The sequence below is a fragment of the Epinephelus fuscoguttatus genome, linkage group LG3 (assembly GCF_011397635.1).
Source record: "Epinephelus fuscoguttatus linkage group LG3, E.fuscoguttatus.final_Chr_v1".
NCBI lineage: Eukaryota > Metazoa > Chordata > Actinopteri > Perciformes > Serranidae > Epinephelus > Epinephelus fuscoguttatus.
The window spans coordinates 26,437,757-26,455,548 of NC_064754.1; the positions used below are offsets into that span (position 1 = coordinate 26,437,757).

At 43.1% G+C, this 17,792-nt stretch overlaps 2 protein-coding genes across 2 annotated transcripts in view; one reads left to right on the top strand and one right to left on the bottom strand.

Annotated features, from left to right (window-relative positions):
• The first annotated feature begins 400 nt into the window (after nt 1–400).
• slc5a10 (solute carrier family 5 member 10) overlaps nt 401–17,792 on the top strand; it is a 28,387-nt gene continuing 10,995 nt past the window's right edge. Inside the window, exons 1-9 of the mRNA XM_049571213.1 lie at nt 401–853; nt 963–1,034; nt 2,148–2,252; nt 2,845–2,904; nt 3,214–3,318; nt 3,432–3,537; nt 3,640–3,720; nt 3,814–4,019; nt 8,702–8,837. Of these exons, the coding sequence (XP_049427170.1) occupies nt 746–853; nt 963–1,034; nt 2,148–2,252; nt 2,845–2,904; nt 3,214–3,318; nt 3,432–3,537; nt 3,640–3,720; nt 3,814–4,019; nt 8,702–8,837 (979 nt within the window). The 5' untranslated portion in view covers nt 401–745. The remainder of the gene's footprint in view (nt 854–962; nt 1,035–2,147; nt 2,253–2,844; nt 2,905–3,213; nt 3,319–3,431; nt 3,538–3,639; nt 3,721–3,813; nt 4,020–8,701; nt 8,838–17,792) is intronic.
• LOC125885564 (protein FAM83G) lies at nt 5,488–17,405 on the bottom strand. The gene is made up of 5 exons (XM_049571211.1): nt 16,047–17,405; nt 13,788–13,955; nt 12,707–12,831; nt 9,710–11,105; nt 5,488–6,617 (listed from the first exon to the last, which is right to left on the bottom strand). Exons 1-5 carry the CDS (start codon nt 16,557–16,559, stop codon nt 6,246–6,248), a joined length of 2,574 nt encoding a protein of 857 aa, XP_049427168.1. The 5' UTR covers nt 16,560–17,405; the 3' UTR covers nt 5,488–6,245.

Here is a 17,792-nt window from a genome sequence, read left to right on the forward strand (position 1 = left end):
TCTCTGACCCTACTTAGCACTTACCAGCAGATGTTTGTGTGTTTAGACGCTAATGATTATAAACTTGTCATCGCCAATGATTGACCATCTGTGTGTGTGTGTGTGTGTGTGGGTGGGTGGGTGTGTGTGTGTGTGTGTGTGTGTGTGTGTGTATGTGGGTGGGTGGGTGGGTGGGTGGGTGTGTGTGCATCAGCGTGGACTCTGGTCCACATGAGCATCTGCTGTACTCCAGTAACTCCACTGCTCGCCCATACATGCACTCCATTATCCCCTAGCACAGCGTGTGTGTCAGCGCTGCGGGTGCCACATTAAGGTGATGTGTTTAATCATCAATTCAACCAGGGACTGCCCTCTTCACACGTTCATGAAACACTCAACACTTTCAGTAACAGCGAGTTTGTGGTTCAGGCGAGAGGGGACTTTGACAAAGGGCTGGAGTGTGTGTTTGACTCTGTGTGTGTGTGTTAATGGTAGTAAGCTTTGTATATTTGTTGGGAGAGAAGTAAGAAGTGTCTGGTGGTTTGTAGGGAGTTTAATATGTTCGTCTTGGTGTTTTGGGTGTTTGCAAAGTAGGTCTACAGTGTCAGATTATGAGAGGGGGCTGGTGAGAGTGGCTGCGCAGGTGTAAGGGTCTGATTCAGTAAGTTTATGTGTGTGTGTGTGTGTGTGTGAGGCTCTAAGGAAAGGGCAGTACAAGAGGTGTGTTTCTGGTGTATTTTCGTGTGTGTGGTTGTGAACACTGAGGATGTCTAACTCCACCATCAACTTCTACGCCCTGTCTCAGTCCTTCAGCTTCTCTGACATTATCGTCATAGTAACCTACTTTCTTCTCAACCTCGCTGTCGGCATCTGGGTGAGGGTCAGAAGTGTATTTGTGTGTGTGTGTGTGTGTGTGTGTGTGTGTATGCATGTTCAGTAAATGTGTGTTGTGGGTGCTGGTGTGAAACAGTTTTCTCTGTCAGTCATCATGCAGGGTGAGCAGGAATACTCTGAGCGGATATTTCCTGGCTGGACGGGACATGGCCTGGTGGCCGGTGAGTGTCTCATGATCTGCTCTGCAGCGTCTCCAACATGTTGATTTTGTGGATAAAGAGCAAAGAGAAGTTTGTGCTTCCTGTGATGGTGTGTTTTTGATCTGTAGTTGGATGAAATTTTCCCATAAACTGATCTGTAAAAATCAGTGAGCTTGAATATGACTGTAAATTAGTGATAATGCTATTTGGCACCTTGGGCAGACAGACTGCTGGTTTGTTGTGTTTGACAGACTTAGCCAAAAGACATAAATCCTGCATACATGAAATGTAATTTGTGGCTTCCATTTTATGCTACGTCAATACTTAAAGGCCTATTCCACCACATTTCAGGGAGAAATAATGTACATTTTACTCCATTACATGTATTTGATATAGATCAGATTAAGATTTTACATTGAAAACTATATGAAAAGCTTATAAAATACAACACTAATTCATATATTCATTCAACCTTTATTTTAACTTGGACATACATTGAGGTAGAGACCTCATTTACAGTGCAGCCAAGTAAAACAATATAAAATAAAAGCACTCAGACACAGAGTAAAAAAACAAAGAGAAGCTTACATCAAAGTGGAGACGAGAAGTAACACACTGTTGAAGATTAATTTAGATGGTCCCAATCTTTCCTTGGTTGCTAACAGCTGACCAAAATGTGATTTCCCCTTAAAACTTCTCAGATGGCTTCATTTAAAAAAATGTTTGAAAACAAAAAAGAATTAACGACATATTAAAACAAATTTGTGGATCAGAATTTTGTTTTTTTCCTTCTTTCCTGCCTCATTAATCATCTCATGACCCCTCATATCTATATTATGACCTTTTGTAGAAGGTCTGACCCCCTTGGTTGGGAAGCACTAGACCAAATTCTAAATGTTGTAGTTAAAACTACCTCCACTTTGACCAGCTACGACAGCAAAATGACGCTTATGTTTTGATGCATATAAAATATATTCACAATAAAATATAAAACAATACTTGCACAGAGTGCTTTTACTAATAACTTAACCTTAAATATTGCTGCTTGCTGCAGGACTTCTACTTGTAACAGAGTATTTTTATGCCACCACATTGACACTATCTGAATACTTCTGCAATCTCTGATGTATTCAGATTGGAGCGTCTCTCTTCGCCAGCTCAGAAGGCTCAGGGTTGTTTATTGGTCTGGCTGGGACCGGAGCTGCTGGAGGCATCGCTGTCACTGGTTTTGAATGGAATGTGAGTACACACACACACACACACACACACACACACACACACACACACACACACACACACACATCTGTCCAGTCAGAAAAACATTACAGATGCTGTTCTAATTAATCTATTAATAGTAACTAAACACACTATAGTCTGGAATGAAGCAGAGCTTGCCTGCTAATCTATGCACGTGTTATTTCTTTTGTGGTTGGCAGTATTAATAGGACTGACTAGACAAACACAGTCTATGTGTGCAACAAAAACAACTTACAGCTACAATGACTACCATTTGTACGTGAAAAGAAAACAAATGACATCAGCACTTTACTGCCTGTTTTATCTAATTATGTCTTTGAAGCAGTTGCAGACGGCCCTCTGCAGGGGGCAGCAGCAGAGCATTTTAAATACCAAGCTGGATTTCATAGTGTACAGTGTGCATGAGTCAGTCCACAGCAGTAGAGCAAAGGCTTGCACATGTTACAGCACCTAAATGGTTAAAAGTTTTACCACAGTTTGACCAGAGAGATTTTTACCCCCAGAGGCGACTGTTGTGGACGATCTGGTCAAACCTCTCTGTGCTCCCTCTGTCTCCTTTTCTTCTGTCTCTCAGGCCACCTATGTGTTGCTGGCTCTGGCCTGGGTATTTGTGCCTGTCTACATCTCCTCAGGGGTTAGTTTGCACACACACACACTCATCACACACACACATGGGTGCATGTCTGCTTGTTAAGGCTGGTTCAGCAGGTACATTTAGGTGCCAAGACACATTCTCCTTACTAACAATCCCCGCCTTGAAAATTCCCCAACAGGGTGTTACACCACACGCACGCACACAGTTATTTTAAATCTAGGGGAAGTGTGAACACATCAAAGTTGTCTACAGTTACCAGAAGCTAATTGAAAGATCACACCGAGCCCTAAAAACCACCCACAGCTTCTTCAGTTTGCTTCTTGGTGTGTTGAAAATGTGTGTGTTCAGATTGTGACAATGCCGGAGTACCTGGGCCGTCGTTTTGGAGGAGAGAGGATCAGAACCTACCTGGCTGTCCTCTCACTGCTGCTGTCCGTCTTCACCAAGATATCAGTAAAGTCACACACAAAGAGGCAGCATCACACTCAGTATTTGACCGCACTGGCCTTTAACCATTTAATATCATCTGCTGTGAGACTGAATCTTTGTCGTGTTTCTGTCTCCAGACTGACCTCTACTCTGGAGCCTTGTTTGTTCAGGTGTGTCTGGGGTGGAACCTCTACCTGTCCACTGTCCTCATGCTGGTGGTCACTGCTCTCTACACCATTGCAGGTACACAAACAACCACACACACCTACACAGTTACATCCTGTAAAACTACTCTCATGTTTTAGATACACTGGAACTATTCCCGTAACACACGCGTCTTTTCAGGCGGTCTTGCTGCCGTCATCTACACCGACACTCTACAGACATTCATCATGATTATCGGAGCAATCATCCTAACAATCACTGGTATGTACAATTATCAGCATTTATAAACAAGCACAACAACCGCACTTATTTTTAAGGATTGTGTAGTTGGAGTTGTGTGTTCTCGGTCCACAGCCTTCAATAAGATTGGTGGCTACAGTAACCTGGAGCGTGTGTACAGCATGGCCGTGCCCAGCAAGATCATCCCCAACAGTACCTGCCACTTGCCACGTCAGGACGCCATGCACCTGTTCAGAGATGCCGTCACCGGAGACCTGCCCTGGCCCGGCATGACTCTGGGGCTCACCATACTGGCCACCTGGTACTGGTGCACTGACCAGGTACATTTATACACAATCATGTGCATGTAAAGGCAAAAACACAGAGAAACCACCGCCTCCTCGACCACGCAGTAAACACATGTCTCATTTATCCAGTTGGATGCTAGGTACTTTCCAAACACATCGCATTGCCATCAGCCCTTTGCAACAGGGACTGAAAGTGAAACGGATCTATACTTTAACTGTCAGTCCTGGTTGCTGTTGATAAACATAGTCCTCAATGACTTCAGTTCATCGATCGTTTTTGTACTCTTTGTTCACCAGAGGTATGCGAGAAAAACAATGTTTTCTTCATGAATTCAACATTAGACAGGGTGACGAACTGAAATACAAATGGGCATTTGGGGTGAAGTATTTCATTAAAACCCCAAACCTCTTGAAATTAATCAGATAAATTAATAACATCCTTTTTGTCTGTACTTTGGTTTGTCTCCATCTTCTAACATGTGCTCTAGTGGCACGTTTGAAAATGATTTGTCCATTTAAAAAAATGTAAAGGGAACCTTTTTTCTTAGCTTTTTGGGGAGTTTTGGCAGTTTCTCTTCTTTTTGGGTTTGGTTTTATTGACCCACCATCTCAATTCCAATGGTCCGTTTATATGGCATATTTGGATAATAAAGTGAGCATGTGCAATATGACTGAGTACCCTTTGAAAAATTACGATATCAGTACCTGTCATACCAATACCAGTTGAGTATTTCATTTGATACCCATCATGTGAATAGAAGCATTCGGTTACGTAAAATGCCACCAGACACCACAGGCACTGGCATCTCGGCATGCTGAACTGCGAACTGCCAACTCCATCAAATACACTGCGCTCAACTTCACCACAACCAATATTTTTCTTTTCTAGATCTGGGTACAAAAAAGGTCAAATGCAGGAACTGACTGTGAAAACTTTAGATACGATATGTAAACAGCCCGTTGCATACAAAAACGCTCAACTACAGTAAGTAGAGCTGGTCAAAGGTTAACAAGGAAGTTGCTGCAAAATGTAATCTGGTGTTTTCATTTATGTCTTTCTTCTCTCCCCTAAGTAGGTATGGTAGAAAACTCCACGGCAGCTGCTTGACTGACATTACTGTTTTCAAGGGACTTTCAATCTCATTGTAAAATTTGTTTTGTCCATCCTACCTACCCTACAATACTCCATTCTGCTAATGTGGCTGCATCCACAGATCTCGGCAAAAGCTCCACCCCGTTGCCCTGGTTTTGAGGATTTTATGCCAAACCAAAACTCCAGGCTTCAAAAATACCCAGAGAAACCTAAAATCTCTAAGCTATTTATATTTTTCTGCCAACTATGAAGCAAAGCAGACACATTTATAAAAAATACTGAAATTGATCAGTTGTGAGGGTGCAAATTCTGTAGGCTTCAGTTACGTACTTCACCCTTCCTTTGATAAACTTTGCTGAAACACTGAGATGTAAACTGCTGCAGGATTCTTCAGTCGACTTCTGATTTACCTGAACTGCTTGAGGCAACAACAGAGCTGGGTCAGCAAACATCTGTCTTTTTATTAACAACATTCACTTTTGGTCCCACATCAGTGTTTGAGATTTCATATATACCATCGACACCCTTACACCATCAGTAACCAATCACCAGAGCCTGACTCGCATATGAGTGAGGAGACACAATCGGCTGATCTGCCTGTCACAGGTACAGTGCATGTGTGTAGGCTGGATACGGAAAAATAAAATTTTGTGTACAAAATTCAGAAAAACAAAAGCACATGAGGTAATTAAGAAATATTTGTTCAAAGGATTGTTTACAAAATGGAAGTGCTCGAGTTGGCGGAGGAGACTATCACAGCTGACCGACAGCTGACTGGTTCATCTACAAAATACCCTGTGCCTCTAGTAGAAATCTTAGCACAACTCCTGAAGGTATCTGTGCTAAAAAGAGTGAGTTCATCTCCTCCATATCAGTACCTTCCTCTGTAAGCTTTTAGCCGTCAAGCATTGGTTTGGAAAAGGATGTAACAAATTTACAGACAATACCTCTCAAAACACATCATCAAATTAAACTGCCAACTCTTATTGACATAGTCGAAAAATCCCCATTTAATTGTTGTTATATATTGGGCCTCAGGGAACGAAAGCAGGAAATGACACACATGCCAGAAATAGAGAAGATTCCACACTGAAGAGTCACCACTTTCTTAGCAGAAAGTCTGTATGTCATCACTCATCCTTGTGTACCTGTGCTGGCCCACAGTTCTACCTGTCAGCCTTGTTATTTTGAGATGCCTTCTTTTGTGGCCCTGCAACTCGCGCCCGCAAGACTCTAAAATTGCTCAGTTTTGAGAAAGATACTCCTAGTAATCCTGTAGGGTTGGCTGGTGGCTGAGGCGAGGCGTGACCTCCTTTCCTGTAACCTGGGCTGTGGCGTCGTGGTGATCGGCCAGAGCGTGTCTCTACACGCAGCTGGGCTGAATCAGGCTGCAGCGTTTGGCCCTGCCAGTAACGGTGTCCTCCAATCACAGGGGCAGCTGCTCGGGCAGGACGATGAAAACTTCCTGGTTTGGCGATGATTACTTTAGGTGCTTTCTGTCGTGGATCATGTGCTGGAGATTTTGAGGTCTGGAACAACTAGACAGAAAGAGGAAGCAGACAGAGATGAGTTGAGTTACACATAGCGTCTACTGTAAATTCTCCACTATCTGGTGGACTAGTTAAGTGGGCAACATCATTTATTTCTGTTGTCATTTACAGCTGTAACTGTGACGTTTAAGTATTTATAGTTAAACACAGTGGTCTGACCTATCTGATGTTCCTGCTGTGCTTATTTTATGTACTGTGTTGTTTTGCGTCTTTGATTAACCAAATCTACTGCCATGGAAGCTACACAATGTACTGCTATGGACGGAGGCTGCAGCACAACATATTTTACTGTTTGTTGTTAATTTATCATGTTGATCTGTTCTGTACGACATCTATTGCATGTTTGTCCGTCTTGGAAGAGGGATCCCTCCTCAGTTGCTCTTCCTGAGGTTTCTACCGTTTTTTTCCCCCGTTAAAGGTTTTTTTGGGGAGTTTTTCCTTATCCGCTGTGAGGGTCATAAGGACAGAGGGACGTCGTATGCTGTAAAGCCCTGTGAGGCAAATTGTGATTTGTGATATTGGACTTTATAAATAAAATTGATTGATTGACTGATTGATTTTAGCCACAAAAAGACCTACCTAAAAATTTATGTCAGTTTAAGTATACACTATATTTCAAATATTTTCTCCGCTTTACACACAAACTGATCAAGGCAGCAGCAGACCAGCAACTTCATAGAGTCTGGGGGCTTTAAAACTAACCAGCTGAGGCAGCATTTGCTCAGCGCTGTCCCATTTTATGTACGTTATATGTAAACAATCACTGTGATTCTGTCTATATGCTCAAATATTTCCACAGCATCATGCCAGTTTCCATTGTTCAATTCTGGTTCCTGTACCTAATTTTGAACCATTCAGCGTTATTCAACAAGAAATAAATTGATTCAGAACCTAAAAGATTGATTCTTAGCTACAACCGAAAAATAGCAGATTTTCTGCGAAACGTGACAACCTCTGGAGGCATGTCATATTCTACAGGTTAGAAAGAGAGGATGGAGGACAACACGTTATATGAGTGATCGTCAGAAAAAAAGAGCGTGCAGTGCTCTTACTAACAGTTGGTCTATAATTGTTTTTGGGTTCAAAAAACAAATATCTGTAACAACAGAACAAAAGCTCATAGGTAGTCAGTGCAATCTGCCATCTTTCTGTTTACTTCCGTTGTGAACTGTGTAACGCCCTCAGTTGATGACACATCCTTGATTACACTGGCTCTGATAAAAACTGGTGGAAACTGAAACGCAGGCTGGTTTGCTAGATAGCACCAAAGTTCTAAGAGTCCTGAATGTAACCGGTTCAAGAGCCAGAGCTAATTTGGTGGAAATGGGGTGTTAGTCATACCCCTTACAGCAGAAATTTAAGCATGACTCTTGATAGTAATTAGAAAGTAACGTCTATGGGAATCGGTGCTAATGTTAGCAACCTAAGCTAACAAGCTTCCGCTTTCTGTATAAAAACGAGTTCGCCCTAATGTAACAACATAACTGGCTCTCCAAAATGGCACATTACCGATGCTGCGTGCGCTTGTTGAAAAATAGGGGAAATGGCAACAGGGCCATGACCACGAAAAGGTCCAAAAATAGTTTTATACTCTTTTGAAATATGGAAAAATGTTCACAAAAGCTGCAGTATCATCATAGTTTAGATCTGTTTACACAATGCAGGGAATTCATACTTTAACTCTACTAATTTTGATCACCTCCTGAAATCTCCAGTATTCTTCTATTGTATTTTAAAAGCATTGAAACTGTAGTCCTTGCTTTAATCACATCATACAACCTCAAAATGAATACAACCTATTTAAGCACTGCCTGTAAAGCACCTTTTTAGTGGTTGCCTGTGCATTTTAAAGTCGATTTTAACCTGCTAAATCCCTCTCCAAAACTTTCACTTTCTTAAACTGTTTTTATTATGTGCTTTTAGTGTTTTTGTTCTTTTGATTAAATTGCTGTTTATTTTAACCATATCTGAGTATATTTCACTGTAATATACATTTCCTGTTCTTCTTCTTGAAAAGTGCTACATAAATAAAGTTAACTCTTATTGCTGTTGTTTTTCGTCTGTGTGTTCAGGTGATTGTACAACGGTCCCTGTCTGCTAAGAACATGAGTCATGTTAAAGGCGCATCAATCCTGGCTGCCTATCTGAAGATGCTGCCTTTCATCTTCATCATCCTCCCTGGCATGATCAGCCGAGCTCTCTATCCAGGTGCGTGCACGCACATGTGGGCGGACAATCGGTGGAAACACACACCTTTTTAATTTGGAAAAAGGAATGACATGTTTACTGTAAGCAGGTAGCAGCTTGCCTTGACACCCCTGGTGAGACACACCCATTTTCAATGTGATTCATATAAATGCGTGCGTGCGTGCGTGCGTGTGTGTGAGAGAGAGAATGTTTGTGTCTTTCCTGTAATGACGTAACTGTGTCCTTGTTCTCAACAAGGACACAGTTACGTCACAAACCTCTGCACTTACTTTTGTAGTGATTACTTTATATTAAGAGGGGTTTTAAAGGATTAAGACAAGCATTGTGTTAGCACCTACTTGTTAGTGTTAGTTATCTAGGGCTGCAACTTACAATTATTTCCATTAACAAATAATTTATTGATTCTTTTTACCTAACATGATTTCCCAAAGCCCATGATTATGTCTTCATAGTGCTTATTTTGTCCCAGAAGATGAAAATGACTTGACTGATTTTTAAGACCATGATTTTTGACTGACAGATCATTTCTATCTGGCAATTGACTATAATTTCACCTCTATAATTAACTTTCCCTTGTCGTTATCAATGAATCTGTTATATTTTCAGTTCAACCTAATAATGCCTATCACAATTTCCTAGACCCAGGTTATTTCAGATCAACAGTCTAAAATCCAAATGCACTGTTATTAATTAGGAAAAGTAGCAAAATCTGACACTTAACAACCTTTAACTAGCAAATAAATTGCATTTTTATGACTCAAAATGACTTAAGTACACATCTCTGGCAATAAATTATCTGCCAGCTGACTGAGCAATTGACTAATTGTTTCAATATCACAGGATTAGAAGTACTGATGCTACTGGGTGCTCACCTGTCCTATGTGCCTATGCGGTGAGGGGTTCCCCTGTCTGCGGAGCTGCTGTGATTGGTGGATGAGGGCAGTGCTGTCCTCTGACGGTATGGGCTTCCGCAGATCCAGCATGCTCTGGGAGAAGCGGGCCATCATGTTGAACCCGTCTCCATGGCGTTGCCCGCGCCCTGACCCTGACGACACTCCATTGGCCAGGGGGTCACTCTGCTGCGGCTGGGGACATTCATAGAACTCCTCCTCTGACGCAGTGGAGTTACTTGAAGGATTGTCATTTTGTGCTCGGTCACACATGACCTTGGTGCTGTCTTGGCTGCCCTCACCGGTGCTGCCAGAGTCTCCGCCGTCGTCCTTTGATATTAGACGGCCACGGACTAGTCTCGGCTCCTTCTGGGTTTCTTTTTCATCGAAGCCATCTAGACTTTCCAATTGGTCCATTTTCATCAGAGTGACCTGTGGTTGGCCAGGCTCCTCTGGGGAGGCGGGGTCTATAATTAACTGTAGTGTGCGGCGTTTAGGAACAGGAGGTGCTGCAGTTTGAGTCTCTGGAGTTTGTTTAGCATTGTCTGTTGGCTGTGAATCAGCGGGAACATTGGATAGAGATGGTGTGTTTGGTTTGTGTGTGTCTTGTGTTACAGGTGTGTTGGGCTGCTGAGGGGGCCCTCTGGAATCTGTCGCATCCGTTTGGTCTTTATTCGGAACTGTGTGTGTTTGCTCTTTGAGCTGTTTGTTGGTTGGACTCACAGGAGTAGAGGCTTTTGCACCTGTACTCTCAGAAGGATTTTCAGCTACCACTGCAGTTTTTGCAACCTGACCTAAAGCCTGTTCCTCTTTCTGTGGTGGCAGCACCAAAGGTGCACTGAAGCGTATAGCCTGGCTGACCTCAAACCTCTCCGACCTCTGTAAGTGAACCTGATGGGCTCTCTTTTCATCCCTGATGTTGATAAAGCCAATCACATCACTTGGTGGGTCTGGTTCTGGCCAGATGGGCAGGTATGGGATCAGGTTCGCTTTCTCCAAATGCGCTAATCCCGGATGTAAGGGTGGCTCTTCGATGACATGCCTAAGACGTGCTTTCATGAACTTGAGCCCAGTGGGATTCTGGGAGTTCTTGTTGCTGGAATTTTGGTCAGAAGAAGTGGCACTTGCGTGAGTCCCCGTGGCAACGAGGGCATATTTTGGATTGATGAGCTTCCGAGCAACAGCAGCTGACACTGGAGCAGGAGCTGCCTGAGGGACCGGGTCAGGGATTGGTTCATCTGCCATGGGGACCTTGCTGAGAGACACACCTCTGGACATGAGGTAAAGGTCACGAAACTGCAGGTCAAAGGTCTCTACCGCCTGTCCTGTGATCACAGTGATGAGGTTACGGTCCAAACGAGATGAGGACCAGGTGAAGCTGGAATGACATAGACATGGAAACATAAATTCTCAGCTGTGACTCCCCTTATATGGAGCTCATCTGACAAATGCTCGGATTTCAAGCACTTTTTAAACTAAATTCATGCCAGTTCATGTTTATCACATCTACACTCTTTCTTCTATGCCACAACTCCTGCTGAGAGAATCCAACTTTACAGTCACAGTTAATCATTACACTAAACACTTGTACTCTGAGGTCATGCATCACATTATGCTCTTTGACTGCATAATTTCTGAACACGTATCTTCACCTTTCAGTCTCTGAGATAATACAGATGTAATGGTAAATAGATAACTAGATGACAACGACAATAAACTAAGTCTGTGTGTGTTGAGGTGAGGGTTTATAGTTGTCTAAGATCTGCATAGTTTACAAAAGTTAGCACTGTCTGTTAAAGCTCTGTGTAAACAACAGTCTGCATGATGCAACAACGTCAATACAGGAACATGCCAAAGAAAAAAAACAGTAATTATAGCATATTTCAAATTATTTTAAGGGCATCTGACAATATTGTTGAAAATTGATGCCGTCACTTTGTTGCTTTCAGTCTATTCATATTAGTGTTCCAATTGTTATGGTACTTGATTTAGCAGACAGCTGCTTATTGACATCCAGCAGACGTGAAGCAACATTAGCATTCATTCGGAGTTGAGTTTTGGCAACCCAACGAATGTTCTCTCTGCTGCTAAATTTGTCTGTCTGCTGTTTGGTGCTGAGCAGGGTGTGTAACTGTGGGCTTTTAGTGGGTTTTTTGCTGAAATCAGCTGATGCTGTGGCTGGAAACTGGGTGAGAGAGCAGAGACTGAACCAAAACAGTAAAGTTGCAACCAGAAAACCAAACCGAAGATATCATGATTCTCCAGAGCAAAGTGGAACTGCAGAGTATGGTCATCATTTTATGTAGGTGTGTCTCATACACCCTTTTCCACCAAAAAGAATGTGCATGCAGGTTTGTTAAACATGGAAAATCCTGTTAAAAATAGGAACAGACTGCTGTCCCATTGCCAGTAGACCAGAGCAGTGTACACAGCTCTGCAAGTGACGAGCAAGCCTTTCTGTTGTGTCAAGCTCAGTGTCCAAACTGGCTGGAAGACAGGTTAATAAGCAGCAGAAAGCAGCATGGAGGCCAGTGAAAATTTCCTTTTTTTTATCTTGTACTTATTCAGTCTCTCTCAGACTCCATGCAGACTAAATTTTGAACAATATTCGAGCGCTGCATGGACGGAGACTGACTAGTTTTTGTGGCAGCCTGTTTGCCATTGTGTCAGCGAAGCGACTAAAATTAGCGCATCCACCCGGGTGCAGTATTTCTAATACTGCTGATTGGAGCCAATCAGAAGTGGAGCTGTTAAACACCAGTGACTATTGCAGAGTCATTTGTCCCGGGAGTGAATGCTGACTGTGACCCTTCCCATTAGATACAAAAGATAGACGTCAGCGGCTGTTACTGGGTTTCTTATCCACTGGGAAAGGGGTTTGGTGTGACCCCTTTCACATGTCACAGAGTTATTTAATCTTTGTGAATGTTAACATATTGATAAGAGAACCTTTAAATACACTCAGTTCATTCTGCTCACCTGTATGAACCAGAGATGGCTCTGTCTCCATCTACCAAGAGGAACTTCTGGCTCAGTGCTCCGTGCACCTTCTGTGCTGACCGTGTGAAGAACTCTACACCACCAGCGCAGCGCACACGTAGATTCTGCACACACAAACCCACACATACAGTATACAGAGGGTTAATGCAATGTAAAGTGAGTCTCTTGTGGATTTAGTGCTGGTGGGAGGAGGGGTTTGGGTGAACAAAGGGGAAACAAGGGCAGAAAAGAATGAGTTTTGTTGTTGCTCAACTACAGCTCTTCTCTATTAATACCACCATAAAATCGGGTTGGCTGACTCTACAGGTTAGAGCATGGATATCTATGTATGCGCATGCTTGTGCGACACACCCTGCGGTGTTTGTCTTTGGCCCTGTGATAAGGGTGTGGTTCCTGGCTAAGCGTTACCTCGTAAGTAAATGTACTGTGCGAAATCTCACATGGGACACCAAGCACAGAAGTCGTAAATGATCATAATAACGGCAGAGATGGCACATGAGAAAGAGGCTGAAAGAGAAGGGAGGTCTGGCGGTTAACACTGTGAGGAAGAGACAAGGAGAAATGAAAGAGAAACATTTACAGAAAGTAAAGTGAGAGTGTGCATGGTTTATGTAATTGTCTGCAGCACAGAAAGGAATGTGCATAGTGTCTTTCTGGTCCAACACATTTAGAAGAGCCCCCGTGCAACATTAAGTGTTTGCTGTTACTGCCTACACCAGTTCAACTCAGAGAGGCAGAGAATAGCAAAGACTTGAAGCCTATGACAAAACTACTAGCTGGTGCAGGCACCATGTCAAAGCCTGCAGGCAAAAACCTGTTTCACCTGCGTCAATCATGCTCCCTACTTTCAGATATTTCCCTTGTATAGTAATAGACTTATGATTGCAAAATGTGTCTTTAATGAAACTCATATGATTTGAAATTTTGGAACTGGAGCTTTTTAATAAGCAGGCTTCTATTATTGTATGCTTATCAAAGGGAGCCATCTATCCAACAAGCTCATCTCCCAGCTTATATAAACATCATCTGGGTGTGTGTGTGTGTGTGTGTGCGTGCATACCTTTAGGTGTCCACGGTGCATATCAGCTCTGCCACACATGGAAAGAAAGCAGGGGACTGCAGCCGTGTCAATGATGATGTATACAGGAACTCTGCGTCTGTAGGCTGCATCCAGCAGGTCTCGAAAGATATCCACATCTGTAAACACATCCATCACCACGGCTATCACCTAAACACACGCACATACAAAAACACACAGAGGAAACCACACACAACATTAGTATTTCCTGGTCTGTGAGGGTGGGTTTGATTTAACAATCTAAAACCCATTAAATCCTCAAAGGAAGCTGGGGCACTTATGAGAACTGCATCTAAAAAGTCAATTAAACCCTCAGACACAAAGAAATGTCTGACCATAGAGAGACTGCTAGAAACAATGAGCGCTTTGCGGAGTGGTGATAGAGTGTGAAGTGTCTGGACTGTGTGTGTTCTGGTAACAGCATGGTGCTCTTCACACAGCACTGTCTGTTCACTTTTCACCTGACCCACTTTTTTAATTTAAAACTTGGTAGAGACTTATCCCAAAGTCAAACAAAATAACGAATAAGCTGATCAAGATCATAGCTTGAGGTTAGAATATGTTATTCAAATCAACTTGTGATGATAGTTGAGTGTGATGAAACATGGTCTTGTCACACTACAAGGCAAAAAGAAGCCAACTTGTGATAAAAAGCAGAAGAATTAACCATACAAACCCTACATAGGGAGCAGTTGTTGTCAGCTGAGTTCTGCTGAACAGCAGCTTTGTGGAAAAGTTATTGGCAGAGTGCCTTTCAAGCAGTGAAAAAGTATTCAACTCTGGAAATGAATCAAATTAATTCAAGTATTTTGTTGTCCCAAAGAAACTTCTATATGTACCTGTGACAGATTTATGTAGGCTCATACAAGATAAAGGTATACGGTGATGGCATGAAACTTTCACTGACGTCAGGGCTTTTTTTTCCCCACTGTCATGTCAAGATCAGACTTGTATTGCTCAAACCTTGTTGTGTGCATGTGTGAGTGTGTCACACCATGTAAGAGATGAAGGGACAGGGAAGAAGGTTTTGTAAGACAAGACAGAGGCAAATAATGACATTTAAATTAGAGAGACGTTGGATTAAATTAAGTCCAAAAAAGCCCATGTCAGATTGTTTTTGAGGATATGATTTTGCTTTGTGTACAACTGCATAACTGTCAGCAGTGGAGAAAACAGCAAAGGAAGTCAAACGTCTGATCAAAATAATCGTTCTTATAGGAATACTAACTTCAACCACAAAGGTCTCATGAATCCAATCCTATGCTCAGCACTTCCCACACACATGCATTTTCAATATAAAACTTTAGTACTGGAGTCTAAAGTCTTAAAGTTTCATTTTTAATTTAATTTTATAAAATAAGATTTTAGCGAAAATGCAAGTTTTTGTGACGTACTGAGCATACAACTAGAGAAATGAGACTTGGATTATTCTGCACAAGTTGTGTGAGAGTTTGTTACTGGATGTTTTGAAGTTGATCCCCAGTCAGTCAATAAATCATTATGCTCACCAGGCATGCAGAAAAAAAATCATTTTCTTCTTGACTTCAAGGTAACATGGCGTGACTAACTGATTTACAAATGGTCATTTTGTAGTTGAAGTATTCCTTTAATCTGTCATGTTAACAAAAACACCTCACAATGCAATGCAATTGAACACAATCCAAGCTGCAACTATAACTAAAAGTGACTGTTTTCATTGATAATTTGCTGGCCCATTATTTTCTTCATTCATCAGTCAGTTCAAATGCCAAAGATATGCGGTCTACTGTCAAATATTACAAAACTGAAAACTGCAAAACTTGAAATGGGAGAAACTACAACCAAAGAGTACTTGGCTTTTTTGGATGAAAAACAATTGATACAGTAATCAAAATAGTTGCAGGTTAATCCTGCCAATCGACTAATTGAATAATCAACTAATCATGTCGGCAGTAAACTCAAAATCTCTTGTACCCTTGTGAAGCTTATAAACTTTTTGTCTTTACTGTGTGGAACAAGCACTCCTTTGTGCATTGTGATGATGTGGTGGAATTCATAAATGGAGGAGCCAGATATAAACACCCTAAAACCAAATGTAATCCTATACAACAACACAAGTGTGTTCTCAAAAGTGTAGGTAACACAAAGATAGCGAGCTATTCATTACAGGCTGTTGTACTGGATTACATTACAGTGTTCAGTTATTAATAATTGCATTATAACACCATCATCATCATCATCATCATCCTCTTCACTGCCTACCCTCTGTGCTGATGCAATGCTCTTTCGCACCACCTCCTTGATGTGCGTTTGCCCCTCGGTTGGTGGCTGCGTGTACACTGTCACGCGTGTCACCCCTCGGTATGAAATGGCCTCGGGCCAGCCGAGATCCAGCTCTGCCACTGAGGCCTCTGACCGATCAGGCCAGTACTGGAGGGACACCTCACCGTCTCCCAGATCCTCCCCGGACCCCGGGGTCAGGTTCCCCGGCCCTGGGGTGAGGTTCCCCGGCCCCGGGGTCTCTGGCTTCTGGTGATGCTCGTGCCCAGGCCGGTAGGCCTCCACTGTCTCTGCAATCCGATTCAACTCCGGTTCCGAGAGGAAATCCCGGACGCCACTCTTGTGGATGTAGTCCTTGAACGCATCGCGGCCCTTGGTGACAAGCTCCTCGAGCGCCAGCCGTTGGTCCTCACTGTAGAAAAACTCCGGTTTGCTCTCGCTCACGCGCCAGTTGACGTGGTGGTTGTCCAGACACTGGACCTGAGACAGCGCCATGACCTCGATATATCCACCGGTCAGTAAACGGTTAAGTACCGAAACCACTCTGACCCAGTTTCCAGTCGTCGGTCCAAAGGGTCAAACCTCGAAAGAGTGCGATCTGTCATTACGGTCCATATCGTGTCCGCGTGACGTGGGCTCGCGTGGTGGTAAACAGATCCCTCCGGTGGGTGAAGATTTTCACCTGAGTGAAATAAACCGCAAGAACAGTTCCTCAACACGGACTCTGAGCTCTCAGGTTACTCCACAAACACACTCTCATTCAGGTGTTGATGAACAAAGCACCTCCGCCCCGCGCCACGCCTTCACCTGACAGGGGCCGGACAACTGCAGGGGCGACCCGGTTCAGCTGCTCCAGCCGCGGGGCTCGGCAGATATGGAGGCAGGCAGCTGTCTGGGTGGATGAGTGTCTGTCTGCCAATGAGTCAAACTGAAGCGGAACACCTTCCTGAGATAGAGAAACAACTCATTAATCCTCCCTTTTTAAAAGTGTTGAAACCGTCCGTGACTCAAGCTCGCTGCTGTGCTGACGAGTCACTTTCTTCTTTTCTCTCGGAGCGTCTGGCAGACACGGTTCACAGCTGTTAGAAACACAAAAATGGCAACTGTTGAGTTCCCCGGAGCACAAAAAGTCGTTTGTATCCTCAACGTGACGTGTACGTGTCTCACTCTTTCACTGGGCCCGAGTCCATGTCGGTTTATCTCGCATTATTTTCCTTATAAACGCTCCTCCAGACAAAAAGTTGACCGGGGTCCAGTGAACAGTGTGGAGCTGCCGGTGCGTGACTGACCCTGGAATCCGGCAACGGAAGCTCTGTCACCGGGGGCAGAAAGGCGGAGTGTCCGGTAGTTAGGAAAGAGGGGCTGTTAACTCCACCCTCCTGCCCGGACGGAAATCTTGTTTTTCATCCCAAAACCGAACCCTTCCAGACATTGTAGCTATGACACACTATAGGGGCCCCTTTTTAATTCATTTGCTGTATTATAATGGACTAAGACTAGTATACATTTCACTAGTTATAGACTTACTTGTATTAGACCAGTTCACGTAATAATAAAACAATTCAAAGAACAATAACACTAAGACAGTGAATGTTAGTTGTGCCAATTCCTATTTAGGTAATGCAGTGTAGATACCAAACTTATTGCTAACCATGTGATTGCTGGTTAGTGATGTGTCACTGTACAGTCTGCTGGAAGTTTAGTGATAAAGTATTTTGAGAAATTACT